Below are 19,925 nucleotides of genomic sequence, written 5' to 3'. Positions count from 1 at the left end.
CCCACTTGAGATTTAATTTCTCCCGCCCTGGCTCTTTGTCTGCCGTTGGAAAGGATTTCTTACTTATTTCTATCGTGTTGAAAAAATAAGCCTTAGATACATTGTAGCGCGAGAGAGCATCTAGAACCCTACATTGTAGGAACTTGGCGCTTCGCACCCATTAACTTGGAGTCTCCCGTTTGCTAGGGGTTTCAGGCGGGAGAATCTCCAGATCAGAAGGTGCTTGCGGTTGGAGTCTCTGAAGTTACGCTACAGAGTCTTTAATGTGATACTGGATATGCCATTGTGTCACACTTTGAGAGCTCCACTGTACTTTAAAGAGGCTACTTTATCTTGTAATGTCAACCTTGGAGTGACAACTTGAAGGAAGTTTCATTATCTCCCCCTGACAAAACCACTGTACCAGACAGCAACTGCCTAGAGCTTAAAAAGCAACATGTATGAGTGACATGCCCTTTTAACTGCCTCTCAAATGTTCTGTGACATGAAATTCCTCCATATAATTATCCCGTTGAGGACGAGTCCCCGAGTACATATACTCAGGCAAGTGATCATGGGAAATGCTTGTTGTATTGTAGCAAAATCAGCCCGTCATCAACGGGTTAAGATGTGGATGGAACTATACATGTAATTCTGAATTGAAACATTGTAGACATCTAATTTATGTACAATTGTTTTGTGCTTTGTAATGAAGGTTTTGTCCTGTGGTCTGGACAGATGAACATTTAAAAACATCTGCAGGCTTGTGACAAATGTATTAAAGCTTTAAAGTTCTTGAGGAAAGGGATATTTGCTGTCAGAACAAAAGTATTTCATACCCCTTTCATAGATCTACATAGCATCTTTTTTGATCCTTTTTTTCTACACACCCATCCATGGTCTTTTGTCTTTGTACTTTACAATACCGAGTACATCAATACAACCCATTTGTACATTGTTTTAAATAATTACATGTACGTGTATATCAAAATTGGAAAGTTATATGCTTTGTCCTGTGATTTATTTGATATTACAAAGTTGTTTAATTTGTTTAATAGTAGTGTGTAAGACACAGCGTACAAGGAAGTGATCTTCCTGCAAGACAGTAGAATTGAAAGTTTACAACAGAGAGTAGTGTCCTGTATCAAAGCGTTAGTCTTGGATGTGCTCACATTTCCAAGGTTTATTGAAGAGATGAACTTAAAAGTGCAATTTTTCAAGTAAAAGTCATGTTTCAGTGAAAAGTTGATAAAATTAAAGTGAACATAGAAAGCAAATAGTAGAACAAATTGCATGTAAATGTTGTCATATTATGAATACTGGTACTAGTGTAGCATTATAGCCAATCTTTTATGGCGCCCCTGCGTGACAATGTTGTCTATTGAATAGCTTTCACTCAATTAATTTTGAGACATGATACTCAAAAACCTTCAGCTTCCAAAACATTTTAATGCATCAGTCATTACCCTTGACCTACAGTAGGATACAGTGTAATGGTCCGGAAGCATGTCTCAATATCCTTGGTGATTATACCTTGTACACAACATGTACGTTGTACATATCGTCGCTGGGGTGACAAGACCTTGTATACAAATGTTCAGGAAAGCCAAAAAACATGGTGGCCAAAGCACTGTGGCGAATGGGATGGCCTTTCCTTTGACATGCCGTGGTGGCTTCATTTTTTGAGTAAGACAGTTGGGATTTGGACAGGACATCACTTAACCCATTATTTGACCATTAATCCAAAAAAGTCATTTTTTACTATACCAAAATTGCAGATCAAGGTCTTGTCACCCCAGCGACGATATAATACGTTAAAAGTGAAGAGAAGAATATTACTGTAGAATATTACAATTTATTTTTGTTGAGACGAGAGAAGTGAGAAGAGCTTTTTCATTGACATCTAGCATTAATTGTTTAATTTATTGTCATGTTTGCTGCCTTGATTCCATCAAGAAAGACAACTTTAATAGCCTCTATGGTGCTGCATTTTATACATTTGTACAGGGACCTTGTGTCACATGCGGTAAAGTTATATAAAAAAAACATATCTCTGTCTTTTAAAGTTTGTGTGTCCCTTTTACAACCCTGAAAATCAAAGATTCCTTTCATATTCAGCCAATTTTATATTTTAGAGACTGAAGTAATTCAGACCTTTCCTCAGCATGATAAAACTTGAAACTTCTTCATGATGGACAGGTAATATTTAATACTGTAGATTTCTAGTGAATTTAATATTCGGACCCCCAAACAATTCCAGCCATCGCTCCTGATGCAAAAGGGGACGTACACTTGTACAGTACATGCAGGGACCTATTCCCAGGTGAAATAGGATTTAGTTTTTCATTCCTCACCAGAAACTCTGAGGTGTATTTAATACTGTATTAAAGATTCCATACAAGATGTGTGGAGGCATTTTTCTTCAACCATGCAAAATTTTGTGACTTTGCAAAACAGTTACGGTACCTTAAAAAAAGCTGCACTCTCAATCTCAGGGGACCCAAACTTCCAATTTCCTAGTAATCTGCCCTACATTTGCAATGTTGGGCCTAATATCTGTGTGTACAGTCTTTTAACAGTTTGATAGCCATGTGACTCTTTTTTGGCATTTTGTGGTTTTTGAGAGGATATGGACTATTTTGAAATGTGAAACGCAGATGTCATGCGTCACTGTGTGTATCCGATAGCTACACACACCCTCAAAGAAACCCATTGAGACAAGTGACAATCTATTGATATTCTTGTTAAAGGGGGCGTGTTCCTATTTTTTCCCCATTTTTTTTTTTTTTATGACCCTGACTACGCAGTACTTGGTTAGAATGGTGTCTGACTGCAGATGAACACAGAAATGCCTATAGGGCTCATACGGGTAAATAATTCCCCATAGAGACATGTGTTAAAATTCACGGTTCAAAAAATTCTCTAAAATAGCTGGGAGAAATGAGGTGTTTCAGCTTCACTAACCTGGATTTTACAAGTGAGATACCCGTTCATCCATCAAATTCCCAAGGCGGGTCCTTCAGCTTTTTCAGAATTTAAGCCTGAAATTTTGATTATCAGAAAGTGTTACAGTATGTAATGGTCAGAAATAAAAGCATTTATAAATAACAATCCAATTTGAATTTCATTTGCCTGATTGGGCTACCAAGAGATAAATTTGGGAGCCTGACACCGATTTTTAGTGGTCCCACACCACTGGGTCACTGCTATTATGTCTGCCAACATACATAAACGTGTACAGTGTGCATTGGTGTGCATGGCTCTGATCAAGGGACCCAAGTGTTGTGTACATACATTTGAGCTAAAAATTGTCTACCTTGTAGTGTACAGACTTTGGTATGAAAAACATCATTTGCACAATACATACAGATTACAGTGAGGTGCAAGGGCTTGAAACACATACAAACTGTACTTTATACAAACAAATTTATACATTCGGCAATGGCCAGCCAAGATCAGTGTGTCCTATAGTGTAATGTATTACAACTTGGTGTCCTGCCTTGTACATTGTATCTAGTGTTTGTTTGTTTGTTTTTTTGTTTATATTTCTTATCACACATTGCACATTATATCCATTTGTACGCACTTTTTGTACTACAATATGTGTACAATTTAGCCACCTTACTTGTGCACACACTATGCATTTCGACTTTTGTAACATTGGTTGACTAATGTGGAATGCCGGCATGTAGATTGTAGCATAGGGCTTATACACGCAATGTGTAGAAGAAAAAAAAAATTGAGCATAGTTTTTGCATTACAGAGGCAAATGGGTGGCAGACCATTGTAACAGCTTGCACTGTATTCTCATTGCGTGAGCAGAGGCTTCACTGCCAACTGGAACACTGCCATAGAGCTTTACCTTTACAGGGTGTATACATATCAAATCGCAGTTTGTTCCCTACATACTGTAATTCCATACCATGTACAGTGTACATTATTCGTTCAGGAGTTTGCATCAAAAGTCAAGTCTATGTTGTGTGTATAATTAAAAAAAAAAGAAGCTCTTTTAAAATCACTGTATTTTGTCCAGTCTGTATGCATTTTTTTTTTTCAAAAATGGAAACCTACACATTAAAAGCAACACACTTTTATACAATGTAATATGCATACTACATTCATGATTAATTATGAAGTAATTCCCATGTTTGGCAGTGTTTGCATTATCATAGTTTGTATTGTAATCTACTATGTCGTGTCAGTATCTGAAATAGCATTTACCCACTTTATTTTGGAGGGAGCAGGTTAGAAGCTGAAAATAACACCAATCTTAATAATGAGCGTACAGTTTACATAAAAACAGCAATTAATGGAAGTGACATTGTATTGCTGGTCATTGAAGAGCTGGTGACAATTCTCACATCTTTTGTTACTCCCTGAGAGTTTTCATTTAGATCATTATTTGGTCACACATGAGCCGAGCAAGTGTGAAGACTACAGTACATTTATGTGCACATATACAATGTACAAGGCGTGTACTGTACATCTTTCCATAGCCTTTAATATCAATAATAACATTGCAACTTGAATGGGTGGTGTAATGTTTCATTTTCCTGGTTTCTGTTGATCAATCAACACTATCCAATGGCAAAATACTGAGTCAGTGGTCACATGTACAACTGTAAGAGACATGTATAGTCCAGTCAAAATATGAAATGACCCACAACTAATTGCAACAGAAACGATTCCACTTGCATTTGACCCGGAAGAGCTATCAAAATAACATATTAAAAGTTCCCTAAAATTCGAGTGGTGGATCAGTGTCTAATTTGCATAAATTCAAAATGGCCGCCATACAACCTATTTATGCCTATATCTGGGAATATATAACCCACAGAAAGTAAATTCCGGTGTCTAATCCTATGTTTTTAGGTCAAGGAATACAATTATGTTATGTATAGCAACTTTCAAACATCCTTTTATATAGTTTTTGCATATATTTGCATATAATTACATGCAAAATGGCCGCCATATTGCCTGCGCAAGCCCGTATCTTCGTATATCATTAATGTAGTACACTCAGGAATAAGTCGCTATATATCTGGACATAAAACCCGCAGAAAATAGATTCTGGTGTCTAAACCTATAGATGTTTTTTAGGTCAGGGAATACAATTATGATATTAGCAGTAACTTTCAAACTTCCCTTTATACAGTTTTTGCATATATTTGCATTCAATTAAATGCAAAATGACCGCCGTAGTGCCACTACAGGCTTATATTTCTATCTGTAAAAGGTACCTAGTGATGGCGTCTGTGGTCTTAATTTTACTGCTGAGAATCACTGATGTAGAATACGTTCCACTCAGGAATAGTTACTTATATTTCACTAAAAATTTGCATATATTTATACATAAATCTATTCAAATTAATGCCGTGAATATGATTTCAGATATACGAATACAAGCTGCAGAACGTTAATTGTACTGTAATGTCTCATCCAAGATATCAAGGGAATATTGTTATAATACCATTTAAAACCTTGATGATTATCCTACACGTAGTGTGTATATTCTTGCATTTATCAAAAGTATTGTATTACATTGTACTCACATTTTCTTGAGATACAGCCTCAAAACAGAAAACAACTGTAAGTAGCATCGAATAGAACATATCTTTATTTAACTGTAAATTCAACTTATCTTCCAAAGTGTGCTCAATAGGTTCACAAATATTAAAGTCTGAAATTATGTAGTAGGAATCGTTAAAGTATTTCATGATTGCATGATATTTAATGTATTATGTTTTGTAATTTGCCCTCATGTTTACTGCTTATTACTTGTGTCTATGTTGCAATTCTTTATTTCTTCTCTCTTTTTTTTTTTTGCCAAAGGGGGGGGGGGGGGGGCATATCATCAAGTTCATGATTATCCATAAGCTACACTACAAAAGTTTCATGATTTTGGACATATCTCGTATAGCTTTCAAAGTGTGCTTACGGTACACAAAAGTTGTGGTTTTTTTTTCTTCAAACATCTTTTTTCTTACCTGCGATGATTTACATCCATGTTTAGTTGATACTTGTCCTTTGTTGCAAAACTTTTGGTAAAGGCATGTTTATCAATGAGCAACATATGACCGTGATAATTTGTATGGAAGTGGATTTTGTCATATTTTTGCACGGTTTCACCCAGTGACTCACTGAAAATGTAAAACATTGTGATTTACAGCCAGATACAAAGAAAAAAAAAAGGAAATGCCTTAACATTTCTATTACTAGTACTCTGGATTCATCAGTCGATCAATACAAACAGCATCCTTCTCATTGGCTTCAAGCTCATACAACACATATAAATTCTTATAAGTCTTACTTTTACCATTTTTCGTGTTGTATCTGCAGCTTTATTAAAAGAAATGTTTCCTATTGCAGTGAGTCTTCGCACTAATAACATTTTCACCAACACACAGTTGTTGTTTTTTAGAAATGCGAGAAGCATGAAGGCTGAATTCAGTTTTGCTGGCGAAAAAGCAGTCTTAAGTCAGATAAAAAACAAAATACATAACATCATTTTCTGTTCCTAACCCTTCCAAAAGGTCCCTTCCCTCCACCTCGGTAGCAGCTTTTCTTCAAGTTAAACAGTGGAAGGGAAATGACATACAATCATAGGAATTGGGACGATTTGAGGAAGATGTTTAATCAAAAAATCAAATATGTTCTGATCACTACAGACAAAGCTGCAGCTATTAAGGAACTCCTGAAGAAAGTCTGATGCAACTGCAAGACAGGATGTTAGCAACTGGCAGTGTATTGTTGCAGGGCAAGCAGATTTGACTGCACACAACCCATACCAGTGTCAGATGCGGGCAATTAACCCATCAGGCACTTGTAATGTTGTATTTCTAAAATATGTGAGGAGTGAGATTATGCTGTTCTAATTGATGACTAGGAATAAGAAGCATTCTCGAAAGACATCGACACAGTTTACAACAAACGTGAGACTTACCACGCTTCAGTATGAAATGGAGCCGAGATCCTGTTTGCTTTAAATTAATCAACTGCAATTTCACACCATCCTAGTCCAGAATTTGTGGTAAACACATAAAACACTGTGAGTGTAAGCTATAGTTTTGTATACTCGTTTTTCACTTTTATCATTGATCTCTATTTTGAGAGATCACATTACATACCTTAGTATCTGTATTATCACAAGCTAGAAAATGAAAATAATGTACAGGAAACGAAAGAAAGTTTTCTTGAAATCAAGTGACTTTGATCCATTAGATTTTAAACTCATTTTAGCCAAAGGTTCAAGACAGCAAAAAAAGGTTCAAGCTAATATTGCAAATAGCCATCATTTATATTCTACTGTCCGGTCGTCGGTCATGCATACATTTTCAAAAACCATTTCCAGGTTCTCTTTAAAAAACCCATGTAATGACAGATTTTCAACAAACTAGACAAGTAGCATCCCAAGGATGATAGACTTTCAAGGTGTTCAAATAGACACCATGTCCAAAAGGTCCCAGAACCCCGAAATTAAGGAATCTATTATAAAAAAAAAGTCCCCTCACACACACACACACCCTCACACACACACAAACACACACACACACAAAAGTAGAACCAAGTGTAACAGAGCTAGGTATAATGTACAAAGTTGAATATCTTGGAGATTGCATATAGATTTAAGTTTACTTTTGCTGTTTAACTTGTTTTCGAAATATTACACATTGTATATATATATATATATATATATATATATATATATATATATATATATATATGATACTTGTAATCCATGTGTTGGTACCAGGACAGAAAAGATGTCGAATTAGGGTGGTAATGCATTTCAGTCCAACAGTGCTATTTAGTCAGACCAAATTTTCGACGAAAACATTCATCTTTCTTCACAATTGTCATTGTCGATCCTGAGGAAGACGAATGTATCCGTCGAAAATTTGGTCTGAATAAATAGCACTGTTGAACTGGAATGCATTACCACCATACTTCGTCATCTATTATATATATATATATATATATATATATATATATATACCCCAACCCCCCCCCCCTCCACCCCAGGCCACGGGATGCCCAAAGGCACCTTAAATATTACCTATAGGTGCGGACGCCTTGGGGCTGGCACCAAATTATTGGGGGCCACTTTTGATTTTGGATCCTCTTTTTGAAAACATATATGGTCAAATTTTCAACAAACTTAGTACTGTAGGTGCATTTATTGCTAGTGTCATGAATATATGAACATCATGCCTCCCTGGACCATGGAGGTCCCTAAAGGCTTGTAGATATGGCCCTAGAGGTTCCCAAAGTCTTCCAATTTCCTCTCTCCCAAGTAATAGTCTTTAAGAATGGATGGAAGGTGAACTTGAGATACTCAGTGAGGGCTGGACCCCTGGCTCTTTTATTCAGAAAGTGAGTGAGTGACATGGTACCCTGATATAACAAGAACATTCTCTAAACAAATGTCCAAACTCATGAAACTTTTGTAGAGTAGCTTATGGATATAAGCTACCCTTAATTTGAATAGATTTATGTATAAATATATGCAAATTTTTAGTGAAATATAGGTAATTATTCCTGATTGGAACGTTTTCTACAACAGTGACTTTCAGCAGTAAAATTAAGACCATAGACACCACCACTGGGTACCTTTTACAGATAGAGATATAAGCCTGTAGAGGAATTATGGCGGCAATTTTGCATTTATTAAATGCAAATATATGCAAAAATGTATAAAGGGAAGCTTGAAAGTTACTGCTAATATCATAATTGTATTCCCTGACCTAAAAAAAAACCATAGGTTTAGATACCAGAATATATTTTTTGTGGGTTTTATGTCCAGATATATAGCGACTTATTCCTGAGTGTACTTCATTAATGGTATACGAAGATACGGGCTTGCACAGGCAATATGGTGGCCATTTTGCATATAATTATATGCAAATATATGCAAAAACTATATAAAGGGATGCTTGAAAGTTGCTACAGATAACATAATTGTATTCCTTGACCTAAAAAACATAGGTTTAGAAACCGGAATTTACTTTCTATTCGTTACGTATCCCGAGATATAGGCATAAACAGGTTGTATGGCGGCCATTTTGAATTTATACAAATTAGACACCGATCCACCACTCGAATTTTAGGGAACTTTTAATACGTTATTTTAATAGCTCTTCCGGGTCAAATGCAAGTGGAATCGTTTCTGTTGCAATTAGTTGTGGGTTAACCCACTTTTTGTCGTATTTTGACTGGACTAGTAGGTTAAAAGCAGAATCCTCACCTTTATATTGTAGTTTAAGAATGTTGTATTGATGTTTTAAACTTTAACCTTAAACTTCAAACTTTCTGTCCTTTCTTTAATATTAGATTTGATCTTTCAATTTTGCAGAAGCCTTGTAAATTTGATTGTCAAGAAGTGAAATGTGATTTCATTTTTATGGATGCTGAATCTAAAGTTTATTTTTTTTTTCATGTCTACTGTACACCCTGAAAGGCTTTTAAAATTATTTTGCCACCATTCAAACATCAGCAAGAACAAATCACTTTGCATACAAGCCAAACACTTCAAATCTCCAAGTTTTGCACGCCTAAACAATGTCTAGAGCATGAGTCGGTCATCCATTTCCAGGCCTCATGTGGATGGCTTTTTGAACCATAGGGTGGAAACAGTTTATCTTTGTTTTCGCATGCCATGCACGTACACTGTAAGGGGCAAAACATCGCAAGGGGTTGGAAAAGGAAAAAAAAGAAAAGAAAAGAAAAACCAATTTTTGTATGATACTTGATAGTGAGCTGTTTTTGTTTGTTTCTAAAATTTATTTGTGTGTGTGTGTGTGTCCTCCACACCCAAGAATTACCATGGTATTAATCTTTGAAGTGCATCATGCATATTGATTTTTTTTTTTTAAGCTATTGATTTTGGATGTTTTTGCTCAGGCTTGTTGTTATGTGTAATATTTGCTGGGTAGTATCCGATACCTTGACTGTCTAACCATAGATTCAACAGGTGGCATGGATGCACTGTATTTTTCTTTTTATACCTCCGCCACACATAGTGTGAAGGGGGTATCACTCTGATGTTGGTCGGGCGGGCGGGTGGGCGGTCGAACGGTCGGGCGGACGGTCGGTCTGTTGCAAAATCTTGCGTCGTGAACTCCTCCTACAGTTTGGAAGCAATTTCAATGAAACTTTGGGTAAATGATGATATTTAGGTATAGATCTGCAAGACCTGTTTTTGTGTTTGTTGGACAATGCGTTGCCATGGTAACCATAATTTTACCAAAACATTGTGGATTGAATAACTTCCATAGTATTTAAGCAATCAATTTCAAAATTGGTATCTATGATGACCTATAGGTTCAAATGCAAGACACCATTTGTGTTTGTACTTGACGAAGCGTTGCCATGGTAGCCGCATATTTTCTTCGAAATCTTGTGGAGTGAACAACTTCCACAGTTTTGAAGCAATTGAAATCAAATTTGGTAGGCATTATGGCCGTGAGGCATAGATGTAAAACACATAATTTTTGTGTTTGTCCGACAAAGCGTTGCCATTGTTGTCGGACAATGTGTTGCCATGGTAACCATAATTTTACCAAAATGGATCAAATAACTTCCATAGTACTTAAGCAATCAATTTCAAAATTGGTATCTATGATGATCTATAGGTGTAGTTATACAAGACACTCTTTGTGTTTGTACTTGACAAAGCGTTGCCATGGTAACCGCATGTTTTCTTTGAAATCTTGTGGAGTGAACAACTTCCACAGTTTTGAAGCAGTCGAAATCAAATTTGGTAGGCATTATGGCCTTGAGGCATAGATGTGGAACAAATAATTTTTGTGTTTGTCGGACAAAGCGTTGCCATGGTAACTATAATTTAATACCAAAACCTTGTGGATTAAATAACTTCCACATTATTCAAGCAATTAAGGTCAAATTTAGTATGTATGATGATCGGGAGGTGTAGTTTTGCAAGGCACCAATGTGTTAATATAAAAAAAAAATATGTTGCCATGGTAACCACTCATTTTTGTATCAAATTGAACCATTTAATCTATGAAGGTGAAATTTGGTGTGTATGATGCTCTTTAAGTGTAGTTTTGCAAAATGTCCTTTGTATTTGTATCGGACAATGCATTGCCATGGTAACCGCATGTTGTTTTTTTTAATCCTATGGAGTGAACTTCTTCAACAGTTTTCAAGCAATTGAAACCAAATTTGGTAGGCATTATGGCCCTGAGGTATAGATGTGGAACACATAATTTTTGTGTTTGTCACACAAACCATTGCCATGTTAACCACAATTTTACCAAAACCTTGAGATCGAATAACTTTTCCATCGTTCAGGCAATTAAAGTCAAATTTAGTATGTATCATGATCTAGAAGTGTAGTTTTGCACGACACCAATGTGTTTGTTTAAGGAAAATGTGTTGCCATGGTAACCACTCATTTTTGTGTCAAAATAAACCATTCAAGCTATGAAGGTCAAATTTGGTGTGTATGATGGTCTTTAAGTGTAGTGATGTTGGGGGAAAGCATGTTTCCATTTGCTGTAAGTTTTATACTCCGTGTCAACTCTGTAATTGTACAGTAAACTAAAATCTGTTCCCAATTCGACAAGTGCACAAACTTGGTAGTAGCGTCATTGCCGTCATGACATCACATACTATTAAGCAACACTAGGGGCGGGGGTATTAACACCTTCAGTGATAATTCTACATGTAGTTTAATTTTTAGTGAGGAAAGGGGCTCACTGAGGAATGGAATAGGGCCCCTCTGCCCCTCTCAAAAATATGAGCTGAGGAAGGGGTACCACATCGTAGGGCCTCTCAGTTTGTTTGTTTGTTTGTTTTTTAACTACATATTATTTTTCATTAAATGTAATGATAATGATATTTTGATGTTCCATGATTCAGTGGTTTGCCAGACCATCCTACTACAAGTAATTACCTGTCATGCAAGTTAAAGGGATTGTTTAGTTTTGGTTGAGACCTAACTTCAGGTTTCTAACATTTTTTCATGAGATAATAAGAAACCTCATGAAATGTGAAAGAGCACATAATTCCTAGAGGAATTCAAAGTTTATTTGATGAAAAATGGTTTTGAAATGGCTGAGATAATGTATTATCCAAAACAGATTGATTCTAACCAGAGGTAGGACCCACCTTTTATTGTATTGTAGATCGCTATGTTTTACTTTATCTTTGGTTGTCTCGGCCATTCCAAAGCTGATTTTCATTGGATTAACTTTGAATTCCTCTTAGAATTGTATACTCTGTACTATGTCATAAGTGGTTCCTTGGTATCTCGCAAAAAGTTAAAAGCCCAATCCTCATCTCCACCGATACTACATGTACATGTATATCATCCCTTTAACCCGTTGAGAACGAGTCCCGAGTATGTACTCGGGCAGGTGTCTATGAGAAATGCGTGTTGTAGCAAAATCAGTCCGTCCTCAATGGGTTAAAGATACATTATAGGCCTACATATTGCAAAGTACCAGTTTGTGAGTTGGGAGCCCTAATTTTGTGTCTTTGTTCTTGTTGTTTGCGCTGAAATCATCTCTTGTGAATTTATAGTATCAGAGGTAAAACTATTCGTACAAAGAAAATATGTTTCCAGAGGGTAAATTACACAGTACAGTTGTAGGTCTTGTGATATTCCATGCTGAATACATTGTAGCTGAGCTTCATACAGATACTACCAAATAGATTTTCTCCCAGCTGTCATTCAAGCGTTGTACACAGTGTGTCAAGGGAAATCTCCCCAAAGAAATGAGAGCTCTGTACCCCCAGGTGCCCTCATTTGTTGGGTATAATGACTTCACTCCCCATGCGGTATAAAGCCATTGGCAGATCCATGTTTTTGGCTATAACAAAATGTTTCTCAAGTTACAATCAAAGGAGGATTGTGGGAATTCAACTTATTGTGTTCTTATGTTACATTAATATCAGAAGGGGTCGATGGTCAAAATACTGGTATATACAAAACTTTTGTAGGCCTACCTATGTCTATAGGAACATATTTTTTTTTTTTTTTTTAGGGGGGGGGGGAGAAGGAGTACCAATGAATGCTAGTATTCAAATGTAGTTGTAAAACTCCACAGTGTAATAACTGTCAAGTAGTTCTTAACAGTTTGAGAGATTGCAGACTTTCTTTTCTTCTGCAGTTAATCCTGTGTAGGGGCCTACATGTAGAAAAGCTACTGTAACATTTTCTGAAAAATACACCATTATGAACCATTCCATACAGGTATACAAAGAGCTTGATGATATTGTAAAACCAAGGAGCTTTGCCTAGTACCTCCTTGTTAAAACAAGCTACGTGAGCTCTGTGCCATATGGGATACAATATTTATTGTATTAAAAGTAGTGCTTTCGTTAAGATTAGAAGGTACATGTACAAGTATATTTATTATCTCCTTCCAATTTTCTTCAGGAAAACCCTTTTGCCTTTGTTAATTATCCATTTGAGGGCCTGGAGGATAAAATTGGTATTTTTAATTGACTTAATTATAAGAATGACAGCATATGAGTAGGGATTTTTTTTTTCTTATAATACCCTATATTAAAGCCTAATCATACCCGGGAATAAGACTTCAATGTGCAATGGCAATGAAATTTTGAGACTGTGGTTCTCCAAGGTCTAAAATGTAGTCAAATAACTTGTGAGAGCATGGAGTGTGTCCTGAATAAAGACCTGACGCGGAATTCCTCACACCTGTCAACAATCACTAAATGGGAAAGGGTGAAAGGGCATTCTCTTCAAGGTCACACTATGGCCTCTAACCTCCTTCTCCCTCCCCCCCCCCCCCCCCATATCCTTGCATACTCCTCTGCAATAAAGAAAACATTGAGGGAATATTTTTTACACCTTTGCTGCCAAACAGGAGTGAAGGGAACATTGAGCAAACTTCTGTGTGTATTGATATACGTGTACCACGTGAAGGAAGATGGAAATTAAAGATTTTCTTTTTCCTTGGTATTACGTAGTTGTTGTTTTTTTTATAACTCAAACAGAAATCCAACACCTTGCAAAGTAGAAAATGGTTTATGTGCAAGCCTATAAAGTGCACTTGGTAAAAGTGTTTTTGTACAGCCGCAGTACACTGTATGCAAACAATCAAATTACGTAGGGCCTGTAGTGCCAGTGTTACATTTTATTCAGTTGCGTATGGTAACTGTTACACAATTTTTGTCCATCATCACACTCATTGCCAATGAAATCTTATCATGGAATTTTAGATTGGTGGTTTTGAAAGGGTTAAGATGGTTAATGTCACTACCAGCACATGCAAAACATGCAAGATGGTGTTTTATCACCCCTCAGAAAGATTGTAGACTGTGTAATACAAGTACATTATGTAGGGCCTATGTAAGCTAATACTGGTGATTATCATGTCAAGGATGAATTGTCAGTTGAAATCATATTCAAATAAAAATAATCATAAAGGAAACAAAATGGGAAGGGGGGATGGATAGTGATAAGACTCGAAAGTGACCCCCCCCCCCCCCCCCCCCCATGGGACGGTGCTTTTCTATTATGTGGTACTGAAGTACAATGGGCAGTTTGCCAGTTCAATATGACGTGTTACTGTTAACAGGCAAGCACATATTACTGTAGGCAGCCATGCATCGAGAGCATCGCTCATTCTCAAGTGAATACGACAGTCTAGACGTGTCTTTCCTGAGGCATTCGGGATGAAGGCAGCACTGTGGAGAAGGAGGCTTACAGCCTGGCACATTCTCTCCGCAAATGACTCCCTGAATTATGCACAGAATGTATTTCGCATTACGCACAACCTGAAGTCGGGTGCACTATACAGTTATGTGTTGCTGGTCATGTTAATAATACACATTCCAACCCCCATGTATAGTTGTAAATTTTGAAAATCGCTGGAGAAAATAATCCTAAAATTCTGTCTGTATTCGCACTGCATATAGGGAGAAGACACCAGCAACGCAGTATAATGAGAATTTTTTAGGATTTCAGCATTTTTTGTTTGGCCTGTAGAGGTTTGATGAAGACATTACAAATTTGTAGGAGCGCATAATGATTATGATCATGATGGATGATGTTTTTGTTTTCGGGCAGTACCGAGTGGTTGCTGTCCACCCATCTTGTCCACTTAATGATTCACACACATTTGGACATTTAGGTTGCAAATGTTCACATCATGGTGCCATGGTTCCTACCCTGCCCAGACCAGCTACCCTCCCCCCCCCCCCCCCCCCCATCAGAAATTCCTATCTTGTCCATCTTGAAACCCGAAAATAACGCCCGTCCTATTAATCACGAGAGGAGCTTGGAATCGAAGAGGACGTGAAATCCAATATACAACGTGTACTCGGGATTGTGGGCATCAGTTTGTTTATTTCCTCATGTACAACACTACCAGTGCAGTATGGCATTTGATGATGGGTGTACAAGTGTATGTTTGAATATTTCAACCTGTTGAAGACGAGTCCCAAGTATCCATGGGCTTGGGAAAATGGGAAATGCTTGTCAATTTAAGAACATCAGTCCATCTTTAAACAGGTTAAAAGACCCTAGCTGACAGTGCACTACAACCAAAAGATAATGGCTTGAAGTAACTTGGTGTTGGGATGGTAACAAAAATGAGGACACTTGCATGATAAGTCGTACATGTACATTGTAAAAACTCCTCCTATCCAAAGTTCCTACCTTGGACAAGTATGAGAAAGATGTACATTGTACACTGTTTGCATAACATTTGTAATGCAACCCTGCCTAATTATCAAAACTGTTAATAAAGCCAACTGTAGAGCTGTTATGTGTCTTGATTTTTTATTTATATATTTTTGTAGGCACTTTTAAATACACATTGGAAAAGATGCATGAAGCTTTAAAATGCCCAAAACATAGCAAACAAACTGACCTCCCCTCCTCTAGTTCTTTCTCTCTAGATACACTATTTTTCACACACCTGTTGGTTCTGGAAATTGCCATTAAACTTTTACAAAGCTTCCAGCAAAATGTAGACGATACAAAATCATTATGACTTTTACAAGTCAAACCAACTCAACTCTAATCTTAAAAGTATAATTCAACTTTTGAAATCAATACCATGACTATATCCAAATGCAATACACTGTAAGTGTAATTGTATCCTACAATCACCTGGCCTTTAACCCGTTGAGGACGGACTGATTTTGCTACAACACGCATTTCCCATAGACACCTGCCCAAGTTTACTTGGGACTCGTCCTCAACGGGTTAATATCAAGGGCTGCTGTGACAGATTTGCCATTGTATTACCAACTTGTATACATTGAATGAACAGATTGTATACGTATTATAATGTCAGCAAAATCAATGAGCTATACTGATTTCATTCATTCACTTTTTTTTTATTTTTGTTGTGGTTTATTGGAAAGGGAGGAAGGAAGAGAAAGAATGCACCCACTCTTGGAGCTTGTGGTTGTGTTGGCAGTAGTGATGGTATTGATGTGGGCAGTGGAAGGTATGCTGTGTAGCATACTGTGGTTTCCTCATCACATTTTTTTGATTTATTTTTTTCTTAACCCATTGAGGACGGACTGATTTTGCTTCAACACACATATCCCATGACACCTGCCCGAGTATACTGGGGACTCGTCCTCACCGGGTTAAAATGGCATTCGTATTCAAATGAATGAAATCCACTGTAGGGCGTTAAAATGTATTCCCTTTATGATTCTTTGACTTCATTTGTCAAATGAAGACAGGTCACCATTGGAAGAAGGCTTCCACTGCAGAAAATACGAATAGCGATGAGAAATACACGCACTGCAATTTTCTCTCTTACTTGTATGTATGTCTCAGCTGATGTCCAGTCAGTAAGGTTGAAAGTATCATAGAGTGGAGCGCTTGCACCCCATCTTGAGTCGAAAATCAAACAGTCACTTTTCCATCTTGCCCCAGCCCTCGACATATGGAGGTGTGCAGTGAGATGTCGGGGCACTTTTGTGTGCGTTCGATGTTGTAGGACCAGATGTTAGGGCGTCATCTACCTGGATACAGTCCATGAAACCTTGGAGTTCATCACCAAAAAGAGAATTGTGCGAATATTAATACGAGGAGCTTGACTGGATCGTAATGTGATAATTAGCAACCTCTGGTGTCTTAAAAGTCTTTGTACAGCAAATTGTGTAAGTGTCACTACAGTATACAGCATGGAATATTCTGATTCAAGTTTTTTTGGTGTTTTTTTTCCCCATATATTCTTTGCAGCATCTTATCAGATACCATGGTGTATCCAGGGATATTGAAATCTAACTGTATCTAGTTTTTAGACGCATCAATTGGCATCTTATTTGCTGCAAGTGTCGGCAACTGCTTGTACTGGTGGAGGTTTTTTCCACCATCTAGGAAGTATCATCATTATGCATTCAGTTTTTGAGAATGTGAAACTATCTCCTAGATGTCTTGTGGACATGATGAGAATGAGGCACCTGCTAATAATGCAATCTATCGATTGAATGTGCTCTGTGGTATCCCATGTACACATAGTCCAAAGTCTGCTTTGTAAAGATCAGTCAGTGAACTTTCAACAATGGCCTACTGAGTTCTGTAAAATGTATTCTAGTTTGGCCCGTGTTTTGGTTTTGGTTTCGTTTTTTAAATGAAATGTACAACATGTAAGGTACCGTAACTATGGTGTGATACAATAGTTACCAGGTTGACGCTCGAATGTTCAGACAGGGAGGTGAAACCTCCCTGGTTCAGAGATCCTTAATGATGATTGGTAAATTTTTATAGATTTAGAATGCAGGATGTCATGATGTTATTGTACATTTGATGCATATAACAGGACCCTGTTTTATGAAGACTTGAAATTGATTATAAAGTTGATTTCAACTGTAAGTCTATGGCAGACTGCGTGGTAAGGAAGTTTTATCTTTTGATAAAATGGGGCCCAGATCTTGTAGTTCATATTTCAATATGCATTATACATTTGCACTCACTGTACTCAGTAAGGGGTATGGATAAAGTGCATTATTTTCCCTCTCAACATCTTTTGAGTGTGTGTGTGTGTGTGTGTGTGTGTGTGTGTGTGTGTGTGTGTGTGATTGTTCTCCCTATATTCCCAAAATCTATTTTGTAGCCTCTCAGTATAGATATGCACCCTCAAATGGAACAAATGAATATGTTCAGTCAACAGGTTGTACTGGTAAATGGTTTCCCATTTTCCCCAAATTATTCTGTTGATGCTGTTTTGATCTTTAGCAATGCAAGGAGGTATGAATCGTGTCATACAAGTTCATTTGCATCAACTTGACAAAGCAGTGTGTTATACTGTAAGTTTTCAAAGATCCAGAAAAATCATCCAACCTGTTTTCATGAATACTGACAGACCTTGATGTAATTGATTCAGTCAATATGAGTAGTGGTACATTATTCATGAATGCAAGTTTAATAGTGTTCCTGTGAAAATTGCTTTGTGCCATATTGGCATCATTCATTGGTACAAAATGTAGCTATTCCTTGCTGATGGTAGAGCTGTGAAAGAAATGATACTTGTATTCCAGGAAGACATAATCTTTTTTTGTGGAAACAGGTGTATGTGATTACAAGTGCTGTATTACGTATGATGTGTTTCCCTCCACCCCTCCCCCCCCCCCACATTACCAAACTTTGTAAAAGTGTATAACTTTATGACTAGGAAGAAGTTCAATCAACGTGGAACTTGCATTCATGTATAAACAATATGCTACACAAATTATACAATTGATGCTCATGAGATTTTTTCTTTTTCCAATTCCATCTTCTGCTGCAGGTTCTTAACCGTGGGAAGGCAGATGGAACGCTGAATCGTGGCAGGAGCATGAATTCAGTGGCGTCCCAGGGTGAGCTGGGGGGCACGGCCAGCAGCGGCAGTGGTGTCGTTGCCAAGGGGACAAAGCAGACTGTACAGTCACTAACATGTCTGATCAGTGAGGCGGAACTCACACTCCACGAGAAGCTCGGCGACGGCTCGTTTGGCGTCGTCAGGAAAGGCGATTGGAAAACGCCGCGCGGCATGAAGGTAAGATTTCTAGTCGCCCATTCTGCAAATTTCATCAAGTGTCGATACAGCCGCAGAATCATGTGTCGCAAGTCTTCTTCTGAACCATGTAGAAAAACAGTAAAAGATGGCGGTGAAAGTTTGCCATTACCTGTCTAAGTTCGGTTACATGCATTTTCTTCTACTTCATCATAAAGAGATAGATTTTGAAACCTTTGTCTTTATATCAGGAATCAATGAAAAGAGCCAGAGCCAGATTTCTGTTTTCACCTTATTTGTTTAAATAACGTTTTTCGTTTGTATACCATCTAAGACTTTGTCTTTATTGAGACAGTATTATACAAACTTGTACAAGTATTTCTTCATACTCGATGCATTTACTGTTTGCCAGAATACAAATTGTACATTAATCATACCTCACTGTCTCTTGGCTCAAGCATGTATATCTACAATTATTGTACTTCATTTCGCTTTACTTTTAGGGGAGTGTGTGAGGGGTTTCCGTAGCGTTGTTGGGGCAACAGGGGTTCAAAGAACTTTTAAGCTACCGGGGGCATTTCAAATTGGCATTAGAATGGCAATTATTATATGGATAGGTATGTAAAGTAAAGCTCACCTCGTACATAAAATGTTCGATACCGAACATACATATCACATGGAATGGGAATTGTAAGACATCAGCATCATGGCATCTCCTTTCTCCCCCTTGTCTGTTCATTTCCAACCACAGGTGGAGGTCGCTGTAAAATGCCTGCGCAGCGACATGGTGAACCAGCCGGGGTTCTTTGAGGACTTTGTCAACGAGGTGAACGCCATGCACCTCCTGGACCACCCTCACCTTGTCCGCCTCTTTGGGGTGGTCCTCTCCACCCCTCTCATGATGGTGAGTCTCTGCTTAAATAACCATTACTCACCTGTTCGAAATAAGTACCAGTGGCAGATCGGTGAGGGGGGCACACCTGTATTTTGTTG

At 37.6% G+C, this 19,925-nt stretch overlaps 1 protein-coding gene across 1 annotated transcript in view; it reads left to right on the top strand.

Moving 5' to 3' along the window:
* Positions 1–17,816: 17,816 nt before the first annotated feature.
* LOC139714253 (uncharacterized) overlaps positions 17,817–19,925 on the top strand; it is a 41,365-nt gene continuing 39,256 nt past the window's right edge. Inside the window, exons 1-3 of the mRNA XM_071625967.1 lie at positions 17,817–17,831; positions 18,726–18,974; positions 19,684–19,836. Coding sequence (XP_071482068.1) covers positions 17,817–17,831; positions 18,726–18,974; positions 19,684–19,836 — 417 coding nt within the window. The remainder of the gene's footprint in view (positions 17,832–18,725; positions 18,975–19,683; positions 19,837–19,925) is intronic.

The sequence above is a fragment of the Diadema antillarum genome, unplaced genomic scaffold (assembly GCF_040938485.1).
Source record: "Diadema antillarum isolate AM-2024a unplaced genomic scaffold, OU_Dant_1.0 seq00002209_RagTag, whole genome shotgun sequence".
In the NCBI taxonomy this organism is placed as follows: Eukaryota; Metazoa; Echinodermata; class Echinoidea; order Diadematoida; family Diadematidae; genus Diadema; species Diadema antillarum.
This window is presented reverse-complemented; position numbering and strand designations above follow the sequence as displayed.